General features: G+C 59.2%; 11 protein-coding genes across 11 annotated transcripts; 8 read left to right on the forward strand and 3 right to left on the reverse strand.

Moving 5' to 3' along the window:
• Nucleotides 1-814: 814 nt before the first annotated feature.
• ACA1_062250 (C2 and SH3 domain containing protein) lies at nt 815-2,328 on the reverse strand (the record flags this gene model as incomplete). Its single annotated transcript, XM_004339448.1, has 5 exons — nt 815-1,402; nt 1,469-1,696; nt 1,807-1,858; nt 2,007-2,109; nt 2,262-2,328. 5 exons carry the CDS (start codon nt 2,326-2,328, stop codon nt 815-817), a joined length of 1,038 nt encoding a protein of 345 aa, XP_004339496.1.
• A 157-nt stretch (nt 2,329-2,485) lies between these two features.
• ACA1_062260 (C2 domain containing protein) lies at nt 2,486-5,808 on the forward strand (the record flags this gene model as incomplete). Its single annotated transcript, XM_004339449.1, has 16 exons — nt 2,486-2,609; nt 2,735-2,802; nt 2,898-3,062; nt 3,158-3,269; nt 3,379-3,544; nt 3,622-3,776; nt 3,852-3,883; nt 4,036-4,232; nt 4,310-4,398; nt 4,491-4,619; nt 4,697-4,819; nt 4,898-4,971; nt 5,045-5,104; nt 5,173-5,368; nt 5,444-5,648; nt 5,715-5,808. 16 exons carry the CDS (start codon nt 2,486-2,488, stop codon nt 5,806-5,808), a joined length of 1,989 nt encoding a protein of 662 aa, XP_004339497.1.
• Nucleotides 5,809-5,950: 142 nt separating this feature from the next.
• On the forward strand, nt 5,951-7,569 carry ACA1_062270 (serine/threonineprotein phosphatase PP2A, putative; the record flags this gene model as incomplete). The annotated part of the gene is made up of 9 exons (XM_004339450.1): nt 5,951-6,111; nt 6,192-6,278; nt 6,384-6,448; nt 6,540-6,636; nt 6,728-6,804; nt 6,925-7,063; nt 7,143-7,173; nt 7,249-7,341; nt 7,480-7,569. The coding sequence occupies 9 exons, from the start codon at nt 5,951-5,953 to the stop codon at nt 7,567-7,569; spliced, it is 840 nt and encodes a 279-aa protein (XP_004339498.1).
• A 106-nt stretch (nt 7,570-7,675) lies between these two features.
• ACA1_062280 (uncharacterized protein) lies at nt 7,676-9,353 on the reverse strand (the record flags this gene model as incomplete). Its single annotated transcript, XM_004339451.1, has 8 exons — nt 7,676-7,873; nt 7,944-8,056; nt 8,157-8,239; nt 8,333-8,405; nt 8,502-8,593; nt 8,701-8,782; nt 8,910-8,982; nt 9,243-9,353. The coding sequence occupies 8 exons, from the start codon at nt 9,351-9,353 to the stop codon at nt 7,676-7,678; spliced, it is 825 nt and encodes a 274-aa protein (XP_004339499.1).
• Nucleotides 9,354-9,505: 152 nt separating this feature from the next.
• Nucleotides 9,506-10,382, forward strand: ACA1_062290 (uncharacterized protein; the record flags this gene model as incomplete). The annotated part of the gene is made up of 4 exons (XM_004339452.1): nt 9,506-9,699; nt 9,782-9,991; nt 10,094-10,201; nt 10,316-10,382. The coding sequence occupies 4 exons, from the start codon at nt 9,506-9,508 to the stop codon at nt 10,380-10,382; spliced, it is 579 nt and encodes a 192-aa protein (XP_004339500.1).
• Nucleotides 10,383-10,466: 84 nt separating this feature from the next.
• Nucleotides 10,467-11,030, forward strand: ACA1_062300 (transmembrane protein 93, putative; the record flags this gene model as incomplete). Its single annotated transcript, XM_004339453.1, has 4 exons — nt 10,467-10,555; nt 10,625-10,820; nt 10,914-10,933; nt 11,000-11,030. The coding sequence occupies 4 exons, from the start codon at nt 10,467-10,469 to the stop codon at nt 11,028-11,030; spliced, it is 336 nt and encodes a 111-aa protein (XP_004339501.1).
• Nucleotides 11,031-11,309: 279 nt separating this feature from the next.
• ACA1_062310 (HIT zinc finger protein) lies at nt 11,310-12,384 on the forward strand (the record flags this gene model as incomplete). Its single annotated transcript, XM_004339454.1, has 7 exons — nt 11,310-11,358; nt 11,430-11,501; nt 11,595-11,731; nt 11,781-11,835; nt 11,928-12,003; nt 12,111-12,218; nt 12,282-12,384. 7 exons carry the CDS (start codon nt 11,310-11,312, stop codon nt 12,382-12,384), a joined length of 600 nt encoding a protein of 199 aa, XP_004339502.1.
• A 224-nt stretch (nt 12,385-12,608) lies between these two features.
• Nucleotides 12,609-15,647, forward strand: ACA1_062320 (Ubox domain containing protein; the record flags this gene model as incomplete). The annotated part of the gene is made up of 8 exons (XM_004339455.1): nt 12,609-13,317; nt 13,348-13,661; nt 13,718-14,265; nt 14,342-14,599; nt 14,711-15,067; nt 15,153-15,336; nt 15,410-15,497; nt 15,580-15,647. The coding sequence occupies 8 exons, from the start codon at nt 12,609-12,611 to the stop codon at nt 15,645-15,647; spliced, it is 2,526 nt and encodes an 841-aa protein (XP_004339503.1).
• A 369-nt stretch (nt 15,648-16,016) lies between these two features.
• On the forward strand, nt 16,017-18,905 carry ACA1_062330 (Sel1 repeat and Ubox domain containing protein; the record flags this gene model as incomplete). Its single annotated transcript, XM_004339456.1, has 7 exons — nt 16,017-17,470; nt 17,536-17,790; nt 17,897-18,017; nt 18,109-18,308; nt 18,381-18,567; nt 18,656-18,743; nt 18,817-18,905. 7 exons carry the CDS (start codon nt 16,017-16,019, stop codon nt 18,903-18,905), a joined length of 2,394 nt encoding a protein of 797 aa, XP_004339504.1.
• Nucleotides 18,906-19,038: 133 nt separating this feature from the next.
• On the reverse strand, nt 19,039-20,240 carry ACA1_062340 (Ser/Thr phosphatase family superfamily protein; the record flags this gene model as incomplete). Its single annotated transcript, XM_004339457.1, has 5 exons — nt 19,039-19,217; nt 19,284-19,483; nt 19,561-19,607; nt 19,738-19,794; nt 19,872-20,240. The coding sequence occupies 5 exons, from the start codon at nt 20,238-20,240 to the stop codon at nt 19,039-19,041; spliced, it is 852 nt and encodes a 283-aa protein (XP_004339505.1).
• A 219-nt stretch (nt 20,241-20,459) lies between these two features.
• ACA1_062350 (glia maturation factor family protein) lies at nt 20,460-21,237 on the forward strand (the record flags this gene model as incomplete). Its single annotated transcript, XM_004339458.1, has 5 exons — nt 20,460-20,474; nt 20,568-20,670; nt 20,740-20,854; nt 20,950-21,091; nt 21,166-21,237. The coding sequence occupies 5 exons, from the start codon at nt 20,460-20,462 to the stop codon at nt 21,235-21,237; spliced, it is 447 nt and encodes a 148-aa protein (XP_004339506.1).
• Nucleotides 21,238-21,435: the final 198 nt, after the last annotated feature.

Below are 21,435 nucleotides of genomic sequence, written 5' to 3' on the forward strand. Positions count from 1 at the left end.
TGCATTGAGGGAATGCAGAAGCTCGTGCGACGGTTGGAAGGGCGCGGGCAGCGATGCGCTGCGGCTACGCGTGCGCGTGGGTGGCACCTGCAGTCGAGAGGGGGGCTGCGCTGCAGTGCTATCGTTGGTGCCACCTTCAGGCTGTACAACCTCGAAGCTATCGATACCGACGCCATTTTCTTCATCCTCGACGATGTGGGGCTGAGCTCCAGGTTGCCGAGCGCTTTGACGATTGTTGTTGCTGGAGGCTGCTGATTCTTCTTGTCCAGAGCCGCTACGAGATGTCAGTTTCGAGAAGGGGTTTGTGGTGAGGAGCGATTTGAGGGAGCGACCCGGTGAGCGAGCGAGGTGGGGGGAAGGTGGAGATGAAGATGAAGTGGCTGAAGAAGATGACGAGGGAGGGGGCGAGCGGTGGTGCCCAGAGAGCAGGGAGCGCAGAGTATAGGCAGGCGCGGGTGCGGGCGCCTTGGTCGCTGGCTGCAGTTCCAGCATGCTGTCATCCGTAGGTGGGACGGTGGGGCGATCTGTGCCGCCCTCCCGCGGCAACATGACGAGCTGATACCGCGCGCGGCCACAGGCGAAAGGAGACAGAAAGAGGAGACGAAAGTGCAGCCAGAACAAGAAGGCGAAGGTTGTTGATCAATACATTTTATTTTATTTTTATCCCTGAAAATGAAGGAAAATGTTCGTCCACATTTTCATAGTAAGTTAATTTTGAGTGCCCCATTGGAGGCGACGGCGAGTTCGAGGACACACTTCCAGGCCAGCTGTACGATTGGTGATACACGTCCCTTCTCTCTGTAGATTGCCAAACCTAAAGCATTTCAATGTAGTTGCTGGCGATGTAGCCCTCATTGCCCTGGGTGTCTACCACGAGGCACCACGACGCGTCGGAGCTGTCCTTCACAAACACCACCGCGCCGGCGGCGAGCGAGGCCAGCTCGCCCGGGTTCTCGGCCGTCCACGCGTACAGGGCCTTGGCTTGCGGCATCGCCGGCGGACGCGGCGGCGGCGGCCCGGGTGCAACGCCCACGAACGACCCCGAAGACCCGGGCTGCCGTCGCGGCGGCGCCATGCCGGGCGGCTTCACCTGGGGCGGCGGTGGCGTGTAGCCCGAGTGCGTCGCGGGCGCTGTGACAGCGCGGTTGTACGCGGGCGCAGCGCCGGCTCCGGCGCCGCCGGCGTAAGAGAGATTGGGCGAAGAGGCGAAGGTGGTGGGCTGTGGTCGCGGGTAACCGCCGGTGGCGGCAGGCGCGGGGGGAGGCGCGCTTCGCGCTGCGGTGGTGGGCACGGCGTCACAGCTGCCGCTGCTGTAGCCTTCCTCGCGCGGCGGCAGCGGCGGGACCTCAGGGCCAGCGAGGTTCGTGCTGCCCGTGTTCACCGGCAGCGCTGATGTGCTCGCCTTGATGTAGGGACACGCAGGTTAGCAAGAGAAGTGGCACTTGGACATACATGCAGGCTGGCTCACCATTTTCTGAAGAGCGAAGCGACGGAGCTCCTCGGCGTTGAGGTTGCCGGTCTGCAGGTCGCCCTGGACCATGACCTGCACGCGGATGCTGATCTCGCCCGAGACCTGCTCGCCCTCGTGGCCGGGTCCGCTGACGAGCGGGTACGACTTGCTGATCTCGCCCAGAGTCATCACCTCCGACATCGGTATCCGCACCTCGCCCATGTAGTCGTTCGAACCGATCCTGTCCTGAACGTTCCCACACGCCACGCACGACGCACGACACACGACACACGACCGTCGACGTCAGCAGACACGCCAAACCAAAGACGCTTCATCATAACCACACTCAAGCTTACCCAATCCCATACAGTGATTTCTAGCGTGGACGAGGCGAACCCCGAGCCCTTGCTGCCGAGGAAGCGGAACGTTAGCAAACAATTGTCCACAAGGCAAAACAATAGTCTTGTATATTAAATTTTAATTCAATGTCCATATTTCCATTATAAGAATTATTAATTAAAAATTAATAAAAGGACGAGGAGGAGAGTGCACGTACAAGAAGAACTTCTCGTTCCAGCGGGGGTTGAGGTTCTTCATTATCTTCTTTGTCTTGTGCTTTATGGTGCCCAGCTTCACTTTGACGAAAGGATCACTGGTGCCTGTAATGGCTCCGGCTTGTAAGCATGCTAAAAGAAGAAATGGATGCATACAGGAGGACATAAAATAACGAGAACGAAACGTTGCAGCAAGGACTAGTGACTGGCGACTGGTGAATGAGTTATTAAAAATCTTAAAAATAATAAACCAGTACCGCAAGAGTCCTTGACGGCAAGGCCCTTGCCCTCGATGATGGTGACGCAGATTTCATCTTCCGTCATTCCTTTTTGCTGGCCGTGCTGTGAACGTTGTGTTTCTTTCGCGTTCGGTTCGAACACCAGGCAACAGCTGCAGTTATTCGTTCACCTAAAGAGGACTCTCCGTGGTCAAAGAAATCACAAAAAAAAACACACAAAATAGTGATCTTTTAAGAACAAGATGAAGTTGTTGAGGCGGACATCGCTGCTTGGCAGTGACGGCTCGAGAGATGTGCACCTGCTGCGAGGAACCGCCGAGGTGGTCCTTGTCGAGGGCCGCAACCTCGCCATCCGTGACAGCTGCGGTACGCTTTCCCCCCTCGTCGACAACCGCACTTTTTCCTGGTGAAAATAAAAATAAAAATAAATAAAAAATAAAAAATAAATGCACAAAATAGCTTATTATTATTATTATTATTTTATCGCATAGGCACCAGCGATCCTTACGTGATATTGCGCCTGGGCGACAAGAAGTACTCGTCCACTATCAAGTACAAGGTACGCCGCCTCGTAAGGGCTTGCTCTCGGTTTCTAATGCGCGCAGCGGCAGCACTCACTCCCATATTTGACGACGCTTGGTGGTGTCTGCGCAGACGCTCAACCCGGTGTGGAAGGAGAAGTTCACTTTCCAGATCCACGCCGACGAGGCTCTGCACTGCGATGTGTGGGACAAGGACAAGTTCCTGCGCGACGACCCGCTGGGCAACGTCGTCCTCCACCTTGGGAGTAACCTCGCCCGCACCTTCGTGCTGTTCACAGTGTTCTGATGCAACACGCTCTCTTTTGTGTGCGTGCGTGCGTGCGTGTGCGGTGGTGCGTGTGTGCGTGTGTCATAGAATATGCGAGCACGCAGGTTGTGGACGTGTGGGTTCCCCTGGAGAATGTGGAGTGCGGTGAGCTCCACTTCCAAATCCTCTATCGCACCTTTGCGGACGATCTCCAGAAGAGCTTCCAGGCCATCGAGAGTACACCGCCGCCAATACCCTCCCACTGTGCAAGTTCGTGATACTCACGCGTGCCGCACACGCACACATATCACCGCACACGCACACGCACACGCACGCACGCAAACAGTGCTGCCCCTTCAAATCGCGAGCCTGGTCGCGACACCGATCATGTGGACCGAAGCAGGGAAGTGCAAGCAGGCGCTGGCCGACCACCTGGCTTCGCTGGTGAACAATGAAGAGTGGGCCGACGTGGAGTTCGTCCTGGACGCTGATGGCGACAAGCGAATTTTTGGGTGCCCCCGACCTCTCCCGTCATATCTCGCGCTCGCGCAACTCACTCTCGGGCGGCCCGTCGTGTACAACTGAACAGGCACAGTGCGATCCTTGCGTCGCGCTGCCCCGTATTCCAATCGTCACTGCCCAAGTCCGCCGCACGCAAGAGGTCCGCCAGCCGGCGGGCCAGCAGCGCCGACGTACAGCTATCGGGCGAGTTCGGCTTCTCCCGCAACGCCTCGCCCAAGCTCGGTACTAATTCTTGTGCTTGTTCACACTCCACCGTGTTTGAGGGCAGTACTGACGCGCTGTCCACCCTGTTCACAGAAACTATAACTGGAATGTCAAGCAGCCGACTGGTACCCACCACTGAGTCGCCCGAGTCCGGCTCGCCCAAGCACCACCGAAAGGCAAGCTCCCTCCACTCTTCGTTCTTTTTCTCACACTCTCCGTCAACGCCGCCTCACACCCGTCGCACGTGCGTTGTTGTGTTGTTGTTAAACCGTAACAGAAGGAGAAGAGGCGGGCGAGGGTGCTGATCAAGGAGCACAAGGCCGACGTGTTCCTGGCGATGCTCCACTTCCTCTACACGGGCGCCGTGCCGAGCGTGCCTTGCTTCGGCTACACGCTGCGCAAGCAGGAGGAAAAGCCCGAACAGGGCGCGGCCAAGGCAGAGGAGCCGCCCAAGCCGCCCGTCAGGTGGACCTGGTACGGGACGACCGGGGCCCTGTCAGCCCCACTGCTTGATGAACGATCGGTGACCGGTCATTATGTGTTGCGCACAGGTTTGCGGATCCGGACTGGGCCGACTTCGAGCCGGAGGTTAACGACGAGCTCGAGAAGGCCTACCAGCAAGCGGTGACGGCCAACGACGGTACCATACCCGCGTGCACCTCTGGGTATCACTGCATCTTCTGGAAAATAGAAACTCACACGCCCGGGGCGGACGACGGGTCCGTGCGACAGGCAATTCGATCCGGGTGCGAGTCGACAGTGAGCGGTTCGTGGAGGTGCGGGTTGGGTCCTCGCTCTACCAGAAGCGGTACGACGACGAATCGCGGCAAAGGAGCGTCAAGCGAGAAGATCCCTCTGTTGGTACGCGTTCGACACATTTATTAGTATTTTTATATATTTATATATATTTCTATTTATATATTTGTATTTATTTACAGGATCCTCTGAGCAATCCTCCTCGTCGTCTTCTTCAACACCTACCGACCGGCTATCGCAATTCAACGCCCAGCAGCTCATGGCCAAGCAGGATCTCGACGTCCGACTCGCCAAGATTGCAATCGGTACCGGCCCCGTGCGCGCGCGCGCTGGTGCATTGTGTGAAGTGGCTGGCAACCGGCTGACTGACCGCGTCGCACCAGAGTACTCCCTGTCCGACGCCTTTGTGCTCCAGTGCGAGAACGCGATCCGTTTTGGAGAGTACAGCCTCACCGAGGTACGAGCTCCTCACCCCCCCCCCTCTCCATGCCACTCCGAGCCGTGCTGACGCAGCGCGTAATGGGCCTCAGCTTCCCGTGAATTTGGTGGACGACCTGAAGAAGGCCATCGAAACCACCGACTACGCGCAGGTGCTGTGTGTCGTGTGTGTCGTGTGTCCTGGTACGCTCAAGCTCACAGCGTTATCGGGGGACTGCAGGTTACGGTGGTGGTAGCAGATGACGCGGACGAGTCGGTGCATCACGAGGTGTTGGCCCACCCGTGCTTCCTGGCCTTGTCGCCCTTCTTCCGGGCCATCCTCCAGAGCGGAATGAAAGAGGCCCAGGAGAAGCGCATCGAACTCACCGAGGTCACCCGCGATTGCTTCCTGCTCGTCCTCGAATTCCTCCACACCGGTACACGCGCCACCGCACACGCACCGCACCACCGCACACGATGACACAAAACTAACTAGGCAACGCGCGCTGCAGGCCTATTCGCGAAGTTCCCAACGGAGTATGCGCTGGAGATGCTGCGCATCAGCGACCAGTACGATATTTCGCCGCACCTGCGCCAGATGATCGAGCAGTTCATCGCCACCCACCTGCTGGAGTCCCACAATGCCATCGCCATCTACCACTACGCCGTGCTCAACAACGCCGCCAACCTCGAGGCCACCGCCCTCGCCGCCATCAAGTACGCACGTGGTCCCTCTTCACTCAAACCCTGCAGCGCCGTTGCTCACTTTCCGCTTCGTGTCAGGCGGAACGCGGCGTACCCTGCGTGGACGAAGAGGAACCGCGAGGCCCTGGCCACGCTCAACCCGACCGCGCACCAGACAGTGTTTGGCAGCTGACGCTCGCGGTGCTCCATGTGTCTCACTGTGTCGCAAGCAAAAACGTGGCCACGTCATGTACTACCTTAAGCTTTTGGTTTTGATTTGTTTTTAGGACTACTTTTGAATTTAAAACAAACGGGCAGTCGATGAAGAAGGGAGCATGCTGGATCTAGACGCCTGCATAGAGAAGCTCTACAAGTGCGAGCCGATATCCGAGCACGCAGTCAAATGGATTTGCGAAAAGGTGAGGGAACTGCTCGTAAATGAGCCAAATGTGCTCTGCCTCTCCTCGCCGCTCACCGTCGTTGGCGACGTCCATGGGTACTACGCCTGCCGCCGGCCCACGTGGCTTCTCCTTCTCCTACTACTACCCCCCCCCAATCTCATCTCATCCTCAACAGACAGTTCTACGACGTGATCGAGCTTTTCCGAATCGCCGGCTACGTGCCGGACACCAACTACCTGTTCCTCGGCGACTTTGTCGATCGGTACCGTCGGACCCCTTTCGCTCTCTCCCCCTTCTTTTATCGCCACTGGCGGCCAACCCGCAACGGCTCTCTTCCCTCCTGCCGCCGCCGCTTGGGCACGTGCAGCGGGCATCACAGTGTCGAAACGGTGTCGCTGCTCCTCGCCCTCAAGCTTCGCCACCCGCACCGAGGTGCACCCACCGCCCACCGCCGCGAACACTGAACACGCATCGTGTCAGTCTGTCTCTGTGCTCCTTGCTCACACGTTGTGTGCGTGTGCAGTGCACCTGCTCCGAGGCAATCACGAATCGCGAGCCATCTCGCTCACCTACGGCTTCTATGCCGAGTGCAAGAAGAAGTATGGCAACCCCAACGTCTGGTAACGTTAACGCCTTCCCTCCCTGCTCCGCATTTCCTTCTCCTTCTCTCTCCTCATCTGTAGTCTGTGCGGCCTCATCGAACATTCGCAGGAGGTACTTCATGGAGGTCTTCGATTTCCTGACCATCTCAGCCACCATCGACAACAAAATCTTCGCTGTTCATGGAGGTTCGGCACGCACGCACCGCCGCACACGCACCACTACAGTCACCGCGCGTGCCGCCATTGCCGAACCCCGTGTGCCGCGTTTGCCTGACACATGCTCGCTCGTTTGTTATGGTGCGCCAGGCCTATCGCCCGAGATCCTCTCGCTGGAGCAGATCAAGGTGCTCTATCGCTTCGGGGAGATCCCCATGGAGGGTGCCATTGCCGACCTCATGTGGTCCGACCCCGAGCCCGACAAGGACGGCTTCTATCTTTCACAAAGGTGATGTGCGTTGTGTGTGCGTGTGCGTGTGCGTGTGCGTGTTGTCATGGGACTCAAGTTGTATGCTTCATACGTGCAGGAACGCCGGGTATACGTTTGGGGCCGACGTGGTGGACATGTTTCTGCGAACAAACAATCTGCAGCACATCCTGCGGGCGCATCAGCTGTGCATGGAAGGCTACCAGGTACTGTGGGATGACAAGCTGTCCACCGTGTGGTCCGCCCCCAACTACTGCTACCGCTGCGGCAACGTGGCTTCCGTGCTGGAGATATCCGAGGTACGTGCTTGCTGTCCTTCCTACGACGCAACAAGGCGCTGAGTGCCCCTCGGTGCGGGTGTCCATCATGGTCGGCTGATGTTTGTGCATGCGCGTGTTGCGTGTGCGGTATTGTGTTGCGTGTCGTGCGTGTTCCAGAGTGGCGATCGTCACTTCAACGTCTTTTCCGCCGCGCCGGAGAACACAAGGGCCACGCCGGAGGCCAACGTGCCCGACTACTTCCTGTAGCGCTCCTTCTCTCTTCCGGTTCAAAGGTTTATTTATTATTTTTGTAGATACAGACAGTAATCGTGTTTTGTGGTTGCCTTGCCTTGCTTTGCATTGCTGGGTTTTGTCACTCTTTCGCTCCAGTTCGTTTGGAGCCACGCAGCCTGTGGACCATGGAAGCGAACACGCTTCTTTTGCGTTCGGGCGGGGCAGCGAGCTCCTTCTCTCGCCGGAGGTGCGGATGCTCCCGGTCGATGGCGAACACCTCCACTTCCCCCACCAGAAAGTGGGGTTCACCGGCCAGGAAGCAGTGCCAGTCCTCCTCCTGCGTACGGTATCGGGATCAGGCCGGCCTCTCAATCAGCGGGGGAGGGGGGGGGTGCGTGGTGCGTTACCTTGGTCAGGGCCTGCCGCAGGGCGGTCGAGGAGTAGAACGAGCCCAGTCTGCTCCAGCTCCATCGGCCCTTGTTGTGCGGGTACCCGAACACGCCCAGGTCCTGCTTCGCTTCTGCACGTACAACATCATCGTTAGCGCCATCATCACGCGCCAGACGCGAGCAAATGAGAGGCGATGCGGTGAGTGATGTGAGGTTCGGCCGTGAACGTACCTGCACCCCACGTCGGCCCGTAGTTCGCGTTGTTGATAACTCCAGTGCCGCTGCCCTTGTGCTGCATGAAGCACGGCTCGACCCTGTGTGCAACGACAACGGCAAAGCGCAGAGACGGGAAGCAGCGTTGGCCGAACATGAAGGTCGATTCAACTGTTGTGCCGGGGCGGGCTTACCCCTTGGGGTTCTTGAGCGAGAAGATGAACGGCACGTCGCCGACGGTTGGAGTCGCCGTCGGTGGCGACGAACCTGCCGGCGATTCCCAAATGTCCCACGAGAGCGGGTTGTAGCCGCCCAGTATGTACCTGCCGCCCTCGTCAGCGGACATGCGCGCGCTCTAGATACGCTCGACGATCGAGGGGATCCGCGAGTACCCTTTTTCGGTCTTGCACACCGTGACCGTGGGACCCTTCTTGTCGCAGTGCTTGTGGAAACCCCTGGCTGTGAACCCATGCACCGACGCCCTGTCATACCAATGATCGGCCATTGAGGTTAGGATCATCAGCCGCCTGTAATGTAGCGTTAACAGCTCTTCTCTTCGTACCGGTAGATGAGTTTCCAGGTTCTATAGCCGCTAAGCCAGGCGTTGAGCTGGGCCATCATATCAGCAGTCAGCACGGTCGTGCCTGGGAAGAAGCGAACTGCACAGCGTATGTGTGCACAGATCGCCGAGAGAGAAGCAAGGGCGAAGGCAAACACAATGTTAGGCAGCCTCACACAGACGCTGCACGGCGGTTATGAGAGAGAGCGTACTCGATTCTACGTAGATCTGCTTCCACGCTTTCTCGCTCTGCTCCTTGTACAGTGCGAGGGCATCCTGCCACTCCTTCGACGGGTGCGAACGTTGGCATATCGAGCGCCTGCCGAGTGAGTCGGTACGAGCATGAGTCAGTCACCTCGGTGCGCGCCGCTCATGTAGAAGGCGAAGCCAAGAAAGAAGAAGCAGTTGCTGCTCGTTACCACAAGCTTTCATCTTCGCACAGCACAAGCCACTACGCAGATTTAAAGCACGAATTAATGTGAGCACGGCATCCTCGTTGGACATGGATGGCACAGAGAAAGAGGAGAAGGTACTTGCGCACATACGGCGGAGGCGTTCACGAGAGCGTCGGCGCTCAGTTCGCGCAGGATACGCACGCTGAGCTCCTCCGGCAAAACCTCAAACGGGTTCCCCCGCGCTCCCCCTTCCTCTTCCATCTTCTCTGGGCTTTGGTGTTGTCTCCCCCCCCCTTCGAGTTTCTTTTCGTTCTTCTGTACTCCGTTTCGCCTGAACGCAGCTTATCGTTTTAATAAAATAATTAGCTATAATTACCGAAATAAATATTTAAATATTGAAGCAGGCCTGAGAGATGGAGGAAGAGGGGGACCACTGGACGAGCAACGTGTGGCGAATGGCGGGCTGGGGCGCACTGTTCGTGGCACTGGGGGTGGTGCTGGTATGTGCAGGCGCCTCGCCCGGCGTGCTGGAGTGCCGCCCTGCCGCCCGCCCCACCCGAGGTATAGCGGTGGTGCCTGAACTCGAACCTGCCACACACGAGCCGCGGTGCGCATCCTCCACAAAGATGTATTCCACATTCATCTCACTACTTTTCTTCTGATTCACGATTTATTGTTCATGCATTCAGGCCGGGCGAGTGCGTGGTGCGGGCCGGGTTCGCGTTCGAGCCGGTGCTGGCGTGGTTGGCCCCGTCCGTGCGCGATCAGCTGCGTGATGCCACTGTGGCTCGGTTTCAAGCCAGCGCGTTCCACAACGCGGACGGCGAAGGGCCGGTGACTCTCGTACTTCGTGATGAGCATGGTGACGAGACCTTGCTCCCACTCCACCCCCGATGGACGTACGGACGTTCGAGCGTGCACATGTCAACCAGTGGTTGGAGTGATGTGTTTGTTTACACACACGCACGCACACCACACACACGCACCACACCGTCTTGCAGGATGAGCTCGCGGCATGGTGCCAAGGTGGCGAAGAGGATCAACGAGCACTTCCTTCAGCTTCGGAGCGATGGAGTGGGGTTCATGTACACCGAGCGATCCAACACTATGTTCCTTGCCTATGGCTGTGTGTACGATTCCCCTGCCCCCTCCTTGGTTTGTTGGCTTGGCCAACTACGCACACGAACGGACCTCGTTTGATGATGTTGATTTATCAATTGCAGGCTGGTTGGCCTGGGTGTGCTCCTGCCCAGCTTGGCCTTCTATCGCCGGTCGGCCAGGGCTCGGTGATGAAAGATCTTTGTGTTGCAGAAAGAAAGAAAAAAAGAGAGAAAAGGTCAGCCAGATTATTTAATCATCATAATAATTGCCAAGATGAGCAAGGACATGGCCAAGCAAGGCGAACCGGGCGAGCTGCACAACCCGGAAGCCATCGCCCACAATAATCGGGCCATCTTCTTTTGGTTCGTTGATCTCCTTGCTCGAGATTAATTCACGCCTTCAATGCTGACGATGAAATTGGCGGTCGGCAGTCGAATCATTGTGGCGAGTGTGGCAGGAAGTGCGGCAGGCATTCTGGGGGTGACCGGCTTGGGAGGATTCATCTTCTACGCGGCAGCGTCTGCACTGGTGTCGCTGCTCGTTCTCCACCGAACAGGCTACAACACAAGCAAGTACTTCACCAGCCCCTCCGCCTTGTGGACCGAGGCTGTTGGACAGGGCCTTTTGGTACCACCTGCTCCACGCTCGCTGCGCTTACCCACCACCACATGCTCACTAGCTCCTTTCCTCTCTCTTCTTTGCCTTCTCTTCCCGGCCCAGTCCTACGTGCTGTTCTGGACGTACGCTGCTCCCTCCCTCTTCTGCCTCTCATGTGACAGCTGCTAATGTCGTTCCTGATCTTGCAGGCTCTTCTACGGCTTCGCGTACATCTTCTGAAGAAGCTGCTGTCTCTCTCTTCTTGCTCCTGTTCTCCCGCGGTTGCATCTCATCGACGCGGAATTGCGACGCTGGGCCACTCCCAGGCTGAGTGTTCGTTGGCACTAAGACACAGTGTATAGTGATCATGGAGAAACAATGCATGGTCGGTAGTTGCAAGAGCAGAGCGGGCAATGCCAGAGTGTATCGTGCCAGGCAGTGTCTGCTCCAGAGAGGGCAAGAAAAGCGCCAAGAAAAAAGAAAAGAAACTCCGGAATAAATAAACACAGGGATCTGGAGATGAGTGCCAAGGGCAAGCGAACGAGGGGCGGCAAGAGAAAAGATGATGGTTCAGTCTCGTCGCCCTTTTACTTGTTTTCGCTTTCTCACCCACCTCACAACAAATCTGCCCCTGCACAGATGAGTACCAGCCGGGCGAGTTCTCGCTCACCCCCGCGGCCACGCCCCCGCCCACTCGACGGCGCGCCTCCAGTACGTTTTGCCTCCACCACGCGGTGTGCAGTTGGTTGCTCGAGGCGTGCCACGTTCTTCTGCGTACGCTGCTCACTTGGGTTCGCGGTGCAGGCAGAGCGGTGGCGCTGACGCCCAAGATGAAGGACCGGGACATGGACGCCATCCAGGACAAGAAGCTCATGCAGCACCTGGCCAACCTGGAGAAGGTAAACACCTCCCCGCCCACCTCTTCCCGAGGATCGGCGTCGGTGCGCATTCCAACACTCTCGCTGCACCTCCTTTGTGCTGCACCACCAGGACAACTTCGGGTTCACGGAAGAGGACGCTGCGCAAGCCACGGCCGAGGAAGATGGTACGCCAACACGCGCGCGTTTCTCGTCTCCGCCCGTGCGGTTGGTTGATGTCGTTGCGTTGTGATCGATGATGACGATCATTATGGTGCAGCCGAAGGGCCGTTCTCCAAGAAAAAGAAGCGACGAAAGTCAGGCCTGCGGCGGCTCCGTAAGTACAACTTCGATCGGTACACGGCCACACTTGAAGTGCTTGGTGGCGCGTGTCACACGTGCCACGCCAAGGCTGATCGTGCGTGTGCGGTTGTGTGTGGTTGTGTGCGTCACACGTGTACAGAGTCTTGGAAGAGGAAGCCGAGCAGGACAAGGATGCCGAGGTGAATTACTTCTCCGTGCAGGCCGAACCCTCCCGCCTCCCGCCTCGCCACTTCTGCTCTGTGTGCGGGTGCCGCTTCCCATCCCCTCCCTCGCAAATGCGCGCGTGCGTGCGCTCACCACGGGCGTGCAGATACTTCGCCAACTACACGTGCACCAAGTGCCGGTCGCGGTTCTGCTGCGTGCGATGCAAGGCCACGCACGAGGAACACCGCTGCCAGAAGTTCAAAGTCTGAGTTGCGTTCTGGCCCAGATATTAATGCTGTATTTCTTTTTAGTTGTGGAAAAGGAAACGGAAGGAAATTAGTTCTTCTTTCTCGAACGGACGCGACGCAAGGACCAGCGCCACCAGCCAAGGCACCAGTACTTTATTGGCCGTCCAGACGCCAGGTATGTACCCCTTCCCCGCTGTTGCTCTGCTGGGCTGACTTGTTAACTTGGATTCAGAGACCGACGTTAGATGAAGGGTGCCCTCCCGCTCATGGGTAACGCACTCTCTCCGCGGGGCCAGCGCGCGCCGTTGGCCTCCCTGCCTCCTCTGCGACCCTCTGCCCCGGAAGCATCACCCGTACCAGGGCAGGTGGTCAACAACGACTACCTGGCGAGCTTCCGCGGGGCGGCGGACCTGTCGCCTGAAGTGTCGCCCCTCGGCTCGCCCATCTCCTCCCCCACAAACTCGCCCAGCAGGACCGCACCAGACCACCTGCCCGACTTTGGCCTCGCCCGCAGCAGCAGCAGCAGCGAGACGGACGCGAAGAAGGCGGCAGCGCCTCGACCCACCCCGCTCTTGCTCCCGACCTCCAACTGCGCTAACTCGTCGCCATCGTCGAGTTCAAGTACTAGACCCACGCCGAGCAGCGGCGGCAGCAGCCTCAAGAGGCCATTGCTGCCTGTGCTGCCAACGGGTCTGAAGAAGCCCGCCAAGCACACGCCAATTCTAGGCCTGTCGAGCCAAACCACGCCGACCACGCCGACCACGACAATACCGAGCAGGTCATCGGAGGCGTCAGAGCGGCGCAGCAACGATGGCGAACACGATCGGAAGCGAAAGCACGACGCTCGAGTTGGTCTCAGCCTGCCCAACGCGCTCGCCTTTGCCGCGGTCTCACCAAAGAAGGCGCGTGGCGGCGCCGTTGACTCGACGAAGGGCAGTACACCAGTGCCGACTGGTGCCCAAACCGCCAGCTGTCCTAGAACAGCCCCTCCGCTGCCTCTCGTCCACAAGTTGGCCAAAGCTGGTGGGGCGCCGCGTCGGAGCTGGCCGGCCTCAACCATCACACCAGCGTCGGCGTCGGCGAGCAAGCCAAAAGCCGATGTCGGTCTCGCTCGGCTGGCGCGGCACATCAAGCAGGAGCGCTTCCACGAACACGATGCCGATCAGATGGACGAGGAGGGTGGCCCCGACGTACGCGATGTGGTGGAAAAGCTCGCCAACACGCCCGCCTACGCCCCGTCAGAGCACCTGATGTGCCCGCTCCTTCACGAGGTCATGAGCGACCCCGTGTTTGCTGAGGTTCGTCCACACGACACACGCGACACGCCACACGGTGCTGATGCGTGGTCGTGCAGGATGGCTTCACATACGAGCGGTCGGCCATCGAAGACTGGATCCGTCGGCTCCTCCCTCCCGACCGGGCCAACGACGACGTGCCTGTGACCGGACCCAACGGCGACGCGATATCGATTGCCGCCCTGCGCCCCAACCGGTTCGTCCAGATGGCCGTCGAGCGATGGCAGCGGCGGCGCAAGGCGATGGAGGCGCTTGTGACGGGCGCCGACGAGTCCATGGTGGCCCGTCGGTTGCGATCCAGGCTCGAGCAGATCCACGCACTACAGCGCAACCACTTTGAAAAGGCCCAACAGCTGGGCCAGATCGAGCTCGATCTGCGCGAGGTGCAACGCAAGGAGCACGAAGCCGGCAGCGCCGTCGCGGCCAAGGAGGAACTCATCGCCGAGAAGGAGGCGCGTATGTGCACGATCGAGGCCCAGCTGCACGAGCTTTCTCGCGAACTCGAAGAGCTGCGGGCCATCCGAGGCGCCGAAAAGCAGCAGCTCGCCCCGCTCCAGCAAGAGGTCGACGCACTACGCAACCAGACCTCGCTCCTCCAGCACTCTGGGTGCGTATGCCTACGCATGTCCGTTCGGTATGTGTGGAATGCGTAGCTCACGCGACCTGGTACTGGCGTTGCCCAGGGCGGCACTTTTCTGCGAGGCGGAGGAGGCCAGGGCCGAACTGAACAATGTGTGGGCGCAGAGCATCGCGTGTCGTGCGCAGCTGCAGGAGGCCAAGGAGCTCACCAACGAGGTGCAAAAGGTGATCGAAGAGCACCCCGAGGCCGCGGCCGGTCTGCGGCATAAGCTCGAGCTGTCGGCCGGCGACCTAGGTCACTTGCGCCAGGAGATCGATGATATTCAACAGCAGATTGCCAAGGAGCTATGTCGATGCTCTCGGTACGGTGCAGACCTTGTACACCAACTGAAGAGGCAGTGTCCAAACAAGTATGCGTCGGTGTCGTGCCTGTTGTGCGTGCCGTGGTTCGTGTGTTCGTGTGTTCGTGTCAGTGTGATTGCGGAGGAGGACCCGAGCCGTGTGGAGATGCTCTCGCGTGCTCGTGCTCTAGGTTCGAGGGAAGCCCGGTACCTGCTGGGCAAGTACTACATGCGCTGCACCGACCCCGGACTCAAGGCACCCACACACCTGCATCGCTGCATTCCCGTTGCCATTGCGCTAAGCTCTGTCGCACGCGTCGCGCAGGCTAAGGCGTACTCCTACTTGACGAGAATTGCGGAACCGAACGCAGAGCAGGACGAGTGGGCCACCAAGGCCATGTACCAGCTCGGGCTGTGCCACCTGTACGGCATCCACACGCAGGCCGACCCGTCCCTCGCCTTTTGCTATTTCTGCAACGCAGCCGATCGGTACGTGGCGTGTGCGCGTCTGCGTGCGTAAGTGAGTGCGTGTGCGGATGGACTAGGATTGGCTGAGCCTACGTGAGCGCCACAGAGGACACGCGCGAGCGCAGAACATGGCGGGTAGCTTCTACGACGGGATTATGAGCCCGGCGATGCCGCGCGATGTGGAGTTGGCTCTGGGGTACTTCCATAAGAGCGCCGCCCAGGGCTATCGACCGGCCCAGTACAACCTGGCCGTCCTCCTTCTGTCCGACCAGGCCAGGGACGAGCCAAAGGTTAGTTTTCTTTCTTTGGTCACCTTTCTGCGAGAGGGGATGGAATCGCTCACGTTCGTGTTGTGGATGGCAGGCATTTGCGCTGTTCAAGGAACTGGCCGAGAGCGGAGAGAAGGAGAGCATGCTGAAGCTCAGCTGGTGCTACGAGGAAGGCAGGGGTGGTACGAAACCAAAGCCAGCTCGCGCGGTGCATACTCACATACTCACATGTACGCACATACGTGCTCATACTCAGTGAGAAAGGACTGCGAGGCGGCAAGGCACTGGCGCGAGAGAGCTCTCGCTGTGAAGTGAAGCCCGCCAACCGCTGATGAACCGGTTTTTTCTCTTTCCTAATTGCGATCAATTTCCTAAGAGAGCAAAAGAAATTGATTTAAAAAATGAATGCCTGAACCTCGAGTGGGCACAATCGATCTCGCACTCTACTAGCTCATCGTTTCGCGCTGCTCGTTCAATAAGGTGCTGATACCCACTACTTTTCTGTGTGTATTGAAGAAATGAAAAATGACCCTCGCCCTGAATCTACAGAAGAAATAAACCAAGCACCTGGCGTTTTGATGAAGCCTGCACGCAGGTCCATGGGTAACACACCTCTATGGGGCAAATTGCCGGGGGGCGTGCCTCAATCGCCCACCAAGCCTCCCACTGCCGGTGCCGCCTCCACCCAAGTCCCCCCGGTTATGTACGCCGAAGCCGACGATGGAAGCGAGGCGGAGGACCTGCCCGACGTGTCGCCCATCAACTCTCCCATCAACTCGCCGGTCAGAACCATGTCGCAGGGCTCAATAGCGCCTGACCACGCACACAGTGAAGAACAGTATGGCAGCGCGATGGAACCGCACCTGGAGCGACAGATGACGCCAGCAGCGACGAACGGGGACACACCTAGGTCGAGCAGGTCCGAGGCGTCGGGCATGGTGATGGACATGGAGCAGTACCACAACCGGAAGCGGAAGCGACTACTCGAACCGACCGGCGACAAGCACTCCTCTGCTTCTCCATCATCTTCTTCCTCTTCCCTTGCCTCTCCTGCATCGTCCCCCTCGGCCAGCACTGCACATCACCACTCGCTCAGCAGCAACAACTCGCGAGGCCATGACCAGGCTGCGAACAAGTCTGCAGGCACCGCGCCTCCTGCCAAACGGGGCAAGTCCGTTAGCAGCAGCGCAGCCTTGACCTCGCCCCACACGTCCAGCCTCCCCTCCAGACCGCCCACCACGTGGCCCCCGCCGCCCGGCCGCAACAACAACGGGCGCCCTACGGTCCCCACACCCAAGATCTCCCCCTCTTCATCGCCATCTCCTCAAGCCAAGCCGCCCACCATCGCGTCGGCCACCGCTGTCCCTCTTGCGGCGCTCGATACTCAAGTGCCCGAGCCAGTCGAAGAAGTAGAAGAGGCTGACGACGATCAGCCGCACGATGACCCGGAGCTGACCGCCGCCCTGACCGAGCTCCTCAACACGCCCATGTTCACCACGCCGCAGCACCTCATGTGCCCGCTCACCCTCAAGGCCATGAACGACCCGGTCGTCACCGCCGGCGACGGCTACACCTACGAACGGGCCGCCATCCAGGCCTGGATCCAGCAGCGGCTGCCGGCCGACCGAGCCAGCGACGACGTGCCCGTGCCCGGCCCGCAGGGAGACCCGGTCTCGCTGGCGGGCCTGATCCCCAGCCGCACCACCCGCGACGCGGTCGCGCGCTGGCGTCGCAGAAGGAAGGCCCTCAAGAAGACCATCCGCCAGGGCCGCAGCGAGCCGGTGGCGGCACGCCGCCTGCGGCGCTGCCTGCGCGACGTGCGCGCCCGCGAGCTGGGCCACTTTGAGAAGGCCCAGCGGCTGAGCCAAATCGAGGACGAGCTGCTCCGGGCGCACGACCAGGCCGAGTTGCTGGGGCGCGCGGCCGGCGAGAAGGCGGCGCTGATCGCCCGGCAGGAGGCCAACCTGGCCGAGCACGACGCGCGTGTGGTGGAGGCCGAGGAGCAGCTGCGCGCCCTTGTGCGCCGCCTGGAGGAGCTGCGCGCGTCCCAGGAGGCCGAGCGACAGAGGCTCGAGGCACTCCAGCACGAGGCCCTCTCCATCCAGCAGGAGACCACAGCTCTCCACCAGGAATCCAACGCTCTCCAGCAATCCGGGTGCGCGCGCCTGCGGTGTAGTGTGTGGTGTGCAGTGGTGCGGTGTGCTGATGAAATGAGTGAAGAGCGGCGTTGATGCGGGAGAGGGAGGAGACGAAGGTGGACCTGGACCGGGCGTGGGAGGAGATCCAGGCGTGTATTGCGCAGCTGGAGGAGGCGCGCAAGCTGAGCGTCGACCTGCAGCAGGTGGTAGACGAGCACCCCGGCACGCGAAGCCTGCGGGACAAGCTCGAAGAGTCCAACCAGGACCTCCACCGCCTCCACCACGAAATCAACCAACTCCAGAACACCATCGCCACCGAGCTCTGTTCTCGCGCCAGGTACACTCACACCCTGTGTGCGCACGTGCGTGTGTGCGTGCGTGTGTGCGTGCGTGTCGCGTGTGGCCTTGTGTTGCTTAATGGGTGGATGGGCGGCGCTGGGCAGGATGATGGACACGGAGGATCCGTACCGGGCAGAGATGCTGTTGCGCGCGTGTAATCTCGGATCGACGGAGGCCCAGTACAAGCTGGGCAAGTACTACCTGATCCACGAGGGCGAAGAACGGGTCAACACCCCACCCGCTCCACGCACGACACACAGCACACGAGACTAGACGCGCGCTGACACAACAACACAACGCGCCCACATGTGCGCAGGCCAAGGCGCTGGGGTACTTCATGCATGTGGTGGAGTCTGGGCTGGACGAGACCGGCCGTGTTCGATCGGGCCTGAGCGTCCAGGAGGGCGCCCTGGTCAGCAAGGCCCTGTACAACGTTGGGTGCTGCCAACGCCGCGGCGTGGGCACCCCCGTCGACTGCGCCCTCGCCTACCATTACTTTGCCATGGCCGCGGACAGGTGCGTGCCGTCGTGTGCGTGTGCGTGTGCGTGTGCGTGTGCGGTACTGAGCGGAGATGATCGGGGGTGTAGTGGGCATGCGGCGGCGCAGAATATGATGGGCGACGCCTACAACGAGGTGGGCGGGGTGTTCCCGCGCGACGTGGAGATGGCCTTCAAGTACTTCGAGAAGAGCTCGGCCCAGGGCGATAAGATGGCCACCTACAACCTGGCCATCCTCTACCAGTCCGACGAGATCAAGGCCAGGGACGACCGCCACGTACGTTGTTGCTCTTGTCTCCATCGCCAGGCGGTCAGCTGGCGATGCCGATGGTGATGTGTATGATGCTGATGGTCGCGTCGTCCAGGCCTTCAACCTGTTCAAGAGCCTGGCAGAGGGAGGCGATGAGGACAGCATGCACGAGGTGAGCCAGTGCTATAGAGAGGGCAAGGGCGGTACGTGGACTTACACCGGCACTTTACCGGCGTGCGTGCGTGCGTGATCCTCACCGAATCCGCACATGTGCAGTGGCGCGAGACATGGAGAAGGCCGAGTACTGGCTGCGCAAGAGGCAGACCGCGTTGGCGGAGAACGGAGGATCGGCTAAGGCCGACTGAGCCACCTCCGCGGTGCTCCGATGATGCGGTCCCAGAGGGGACCCTGTAGAACGAGGAGACGAAGACGAATGATAGGGTTTTTTTGTGGACTAGAAAGAGTTGATGAAGGTGGTGATGGTGATGGTGGGTTGGGTCAAGAAGAGGGGAGGGCGAGGGCGTAGGTGATGTCGAAGTGGGGGATGGTTTCGCGCGGGTAGCCCATGGCGTTGCTCACCACCTGACAGCCGGGGCCGCCTCGCTCGCCCTCGAGCGTCGTTCGAGAGCACCAGTGCGTGTGTCCGTAGGCCCACGCCGCGATCGGTGGCGTGTGCGCTGTCGCATGTATGCGTGCGTCATGTTAGCCAATACATCGTGTGCGGGTGTCGTGTGCACACGTACCCTTGATGTAGGCCTCGAGGTCGGTGAAGGCCGAGGCATCGAGGCAGTGGTGCGCCGGGTTGACCGAGTTGGGCGTGGGCGCGTGATGGGTGAGGACCACAATGCGGTCGTCCCCGTGCTGGGCCGTGATGCGGTCCACCTGCTCCTTGATCCAGTTGAGCTCCTCCTCATGGAAGGCATTCGTGTCGTCCACGCTCAGCCTGGTCAGACCAGTGAGCGCGAGTGGGCAGGGTGGAGGGGGTGGCGGTGATGGTGGTGGTGCCTGGTCTTGTTGTACTTGATGTTGTAGTAGTCGTTGACCATGCGCGATGCCTCCGCCCCTTCCTATTTCACCAGTGGCGAGTAGCGAGTGAGCCATGGACTGCGCGACACGACATGGCACGGCACGACACGGCACGGCACGACACGACACGACACGACACGACACGCACACGACCAACGACACGACACGCACGGATTCTGGGATGTGGGTCCACAGCGTGCAGCCGAGGAGCCACACACCCTCCTTATCCTGCGTGGACCACAAAAGAGGTGAGAGAAGTTGATGGTGGTGAAGGCGAAGGCGATGTGTTTGGCGGTGAGTAGTACGAGCCTGACGGCGGTGCGGTCGAGGAACATGAGCTTGTCGGGTCGCATGGCGCACACGCCGGCGATGATGGGCTTCACCTTTTCGTAGTGGCCCTTGTAGTACTCGTGATTGCCCGCCAACACGAAGATGCGATCCCAGCCTCGCTCCTCGGGTGCCACATCAGATGATGAAGCTGGCGCCGGTCGGTCGGCGAGGTGGAGGAGAAAGCGCTGATAGTCGCCGCCAACGTGCGGGTAGCCAATGTCGCCGAGCAGGGCCAGGAAGGGGGCGGTCGCGGGCACCGCGGGCAGCTTGCCCTCCCTCATCTCCAGATGCACATCGGACAAAATTTGCAATCGGAATGGTGCGGCTTTCTCGCCCACAGCCATCTTCTCTGTGGTCTGCATACAGCGAGAAGGAAGAAGATGACGGGGCTCACAAGATGCAAGATGTCACTGTATTATCAAATCAAAAAAACAAAAATGACAAAAAATGATAATTAATAATAAGGAAATGAAGCAGGAACGCACCAGGTCGACAGTTACGTCTGGTGCCTTTCACTTCCATCTCCAGCTTGTATCATCGTCTCATCCCAACTAACAACAAGAATGTTCATGCTTCCGGTACGTACTTCTGAATGCTCCTGGACCATCATTCATTCATTCCTTCATTCGTTAAATTTCGTTTTCGTTTGACACTTGCATTTGGCTTTGCAGCAAGAGGGTGGTCAGACCACGACCTGTACCGTCAGTGATGATGTGAAGACCAAGTTCAAGGCCTTTAAGACCGGCAAGAACCAGGCCAACAATGCCTTCATCAGTACGCCCATTTTTTTTCGCATTTAATGAATCGATTCATTAAATATTGTTGACTCTTGGGTGCGTGCAGTGAAGATCAACCCGAACGCCCTTGAGGTTGTGTTGGAGCACCATCTCGAGAACGTCTCGATCCTTGACATTGCCGAGGAGCTGCCCGAGTCGGCCCCTCGCTACATCGCCTACAGGTCCATACTTACCAACCCCCCCTCTCATCTTCACTCTGGTGCACTGGCGATCTTGGATCACTCAAGATCCGTTCTTTCACTCTACACGCACGCAGCTACAAGTGGGTGCACGATGATGGCCGCGTGTCTTTCCCGCTGGTGTTCATCTTCTACTGCCCCAAGGGTATCAACACCAAGCTCAACATCCTCTACGCCAGCACCAAGCCCGTCCTCACTGAGGCCCTCCAGGTTCAGAAGGTTCGTCTCTTCTCCTCCTTCTTCTCCCCTTCGAAAGCTCATCGTCCTCTCGTCTTCTTCTTCGTCCCGTACAGCTCTTCTCGGTCGCGACCACCGAGGAGCTCACTGAGGAGTGGCTCAAGGACAAGCTCGCCTTCTTCAAGTAAAGACCCTCCTCAACTTGTTGAGCGTTTACACACTACTCTCCATCGTTGTGCGCGCACACACCTCCAATACATCACCTCTCGTGTATTACTACCACCACCATGCGCGTGTTCCTTGTTCACCTTCTTTTTCATCATCGAGTAGCCTCAAGAGTTGATGATGAGGAGTTGTTGTTTCAAACCTTCCCTTCTTCCTCGAAG

The sequence above is a fragment of the Acanthamoeba castellanii genome (genome assembly GCF_000313135.1).
Source record: "Acanthamoeba castellanii str. Neff unplaced genomic scaffold scf7180000084599, whole genome shotgun sequence".
Lineage (NCBI taxonomy): Eukaryota > Discosea > Longamoebia > Acanthamoebidae > Acanthamoeba > Acanthamoeba castellanii.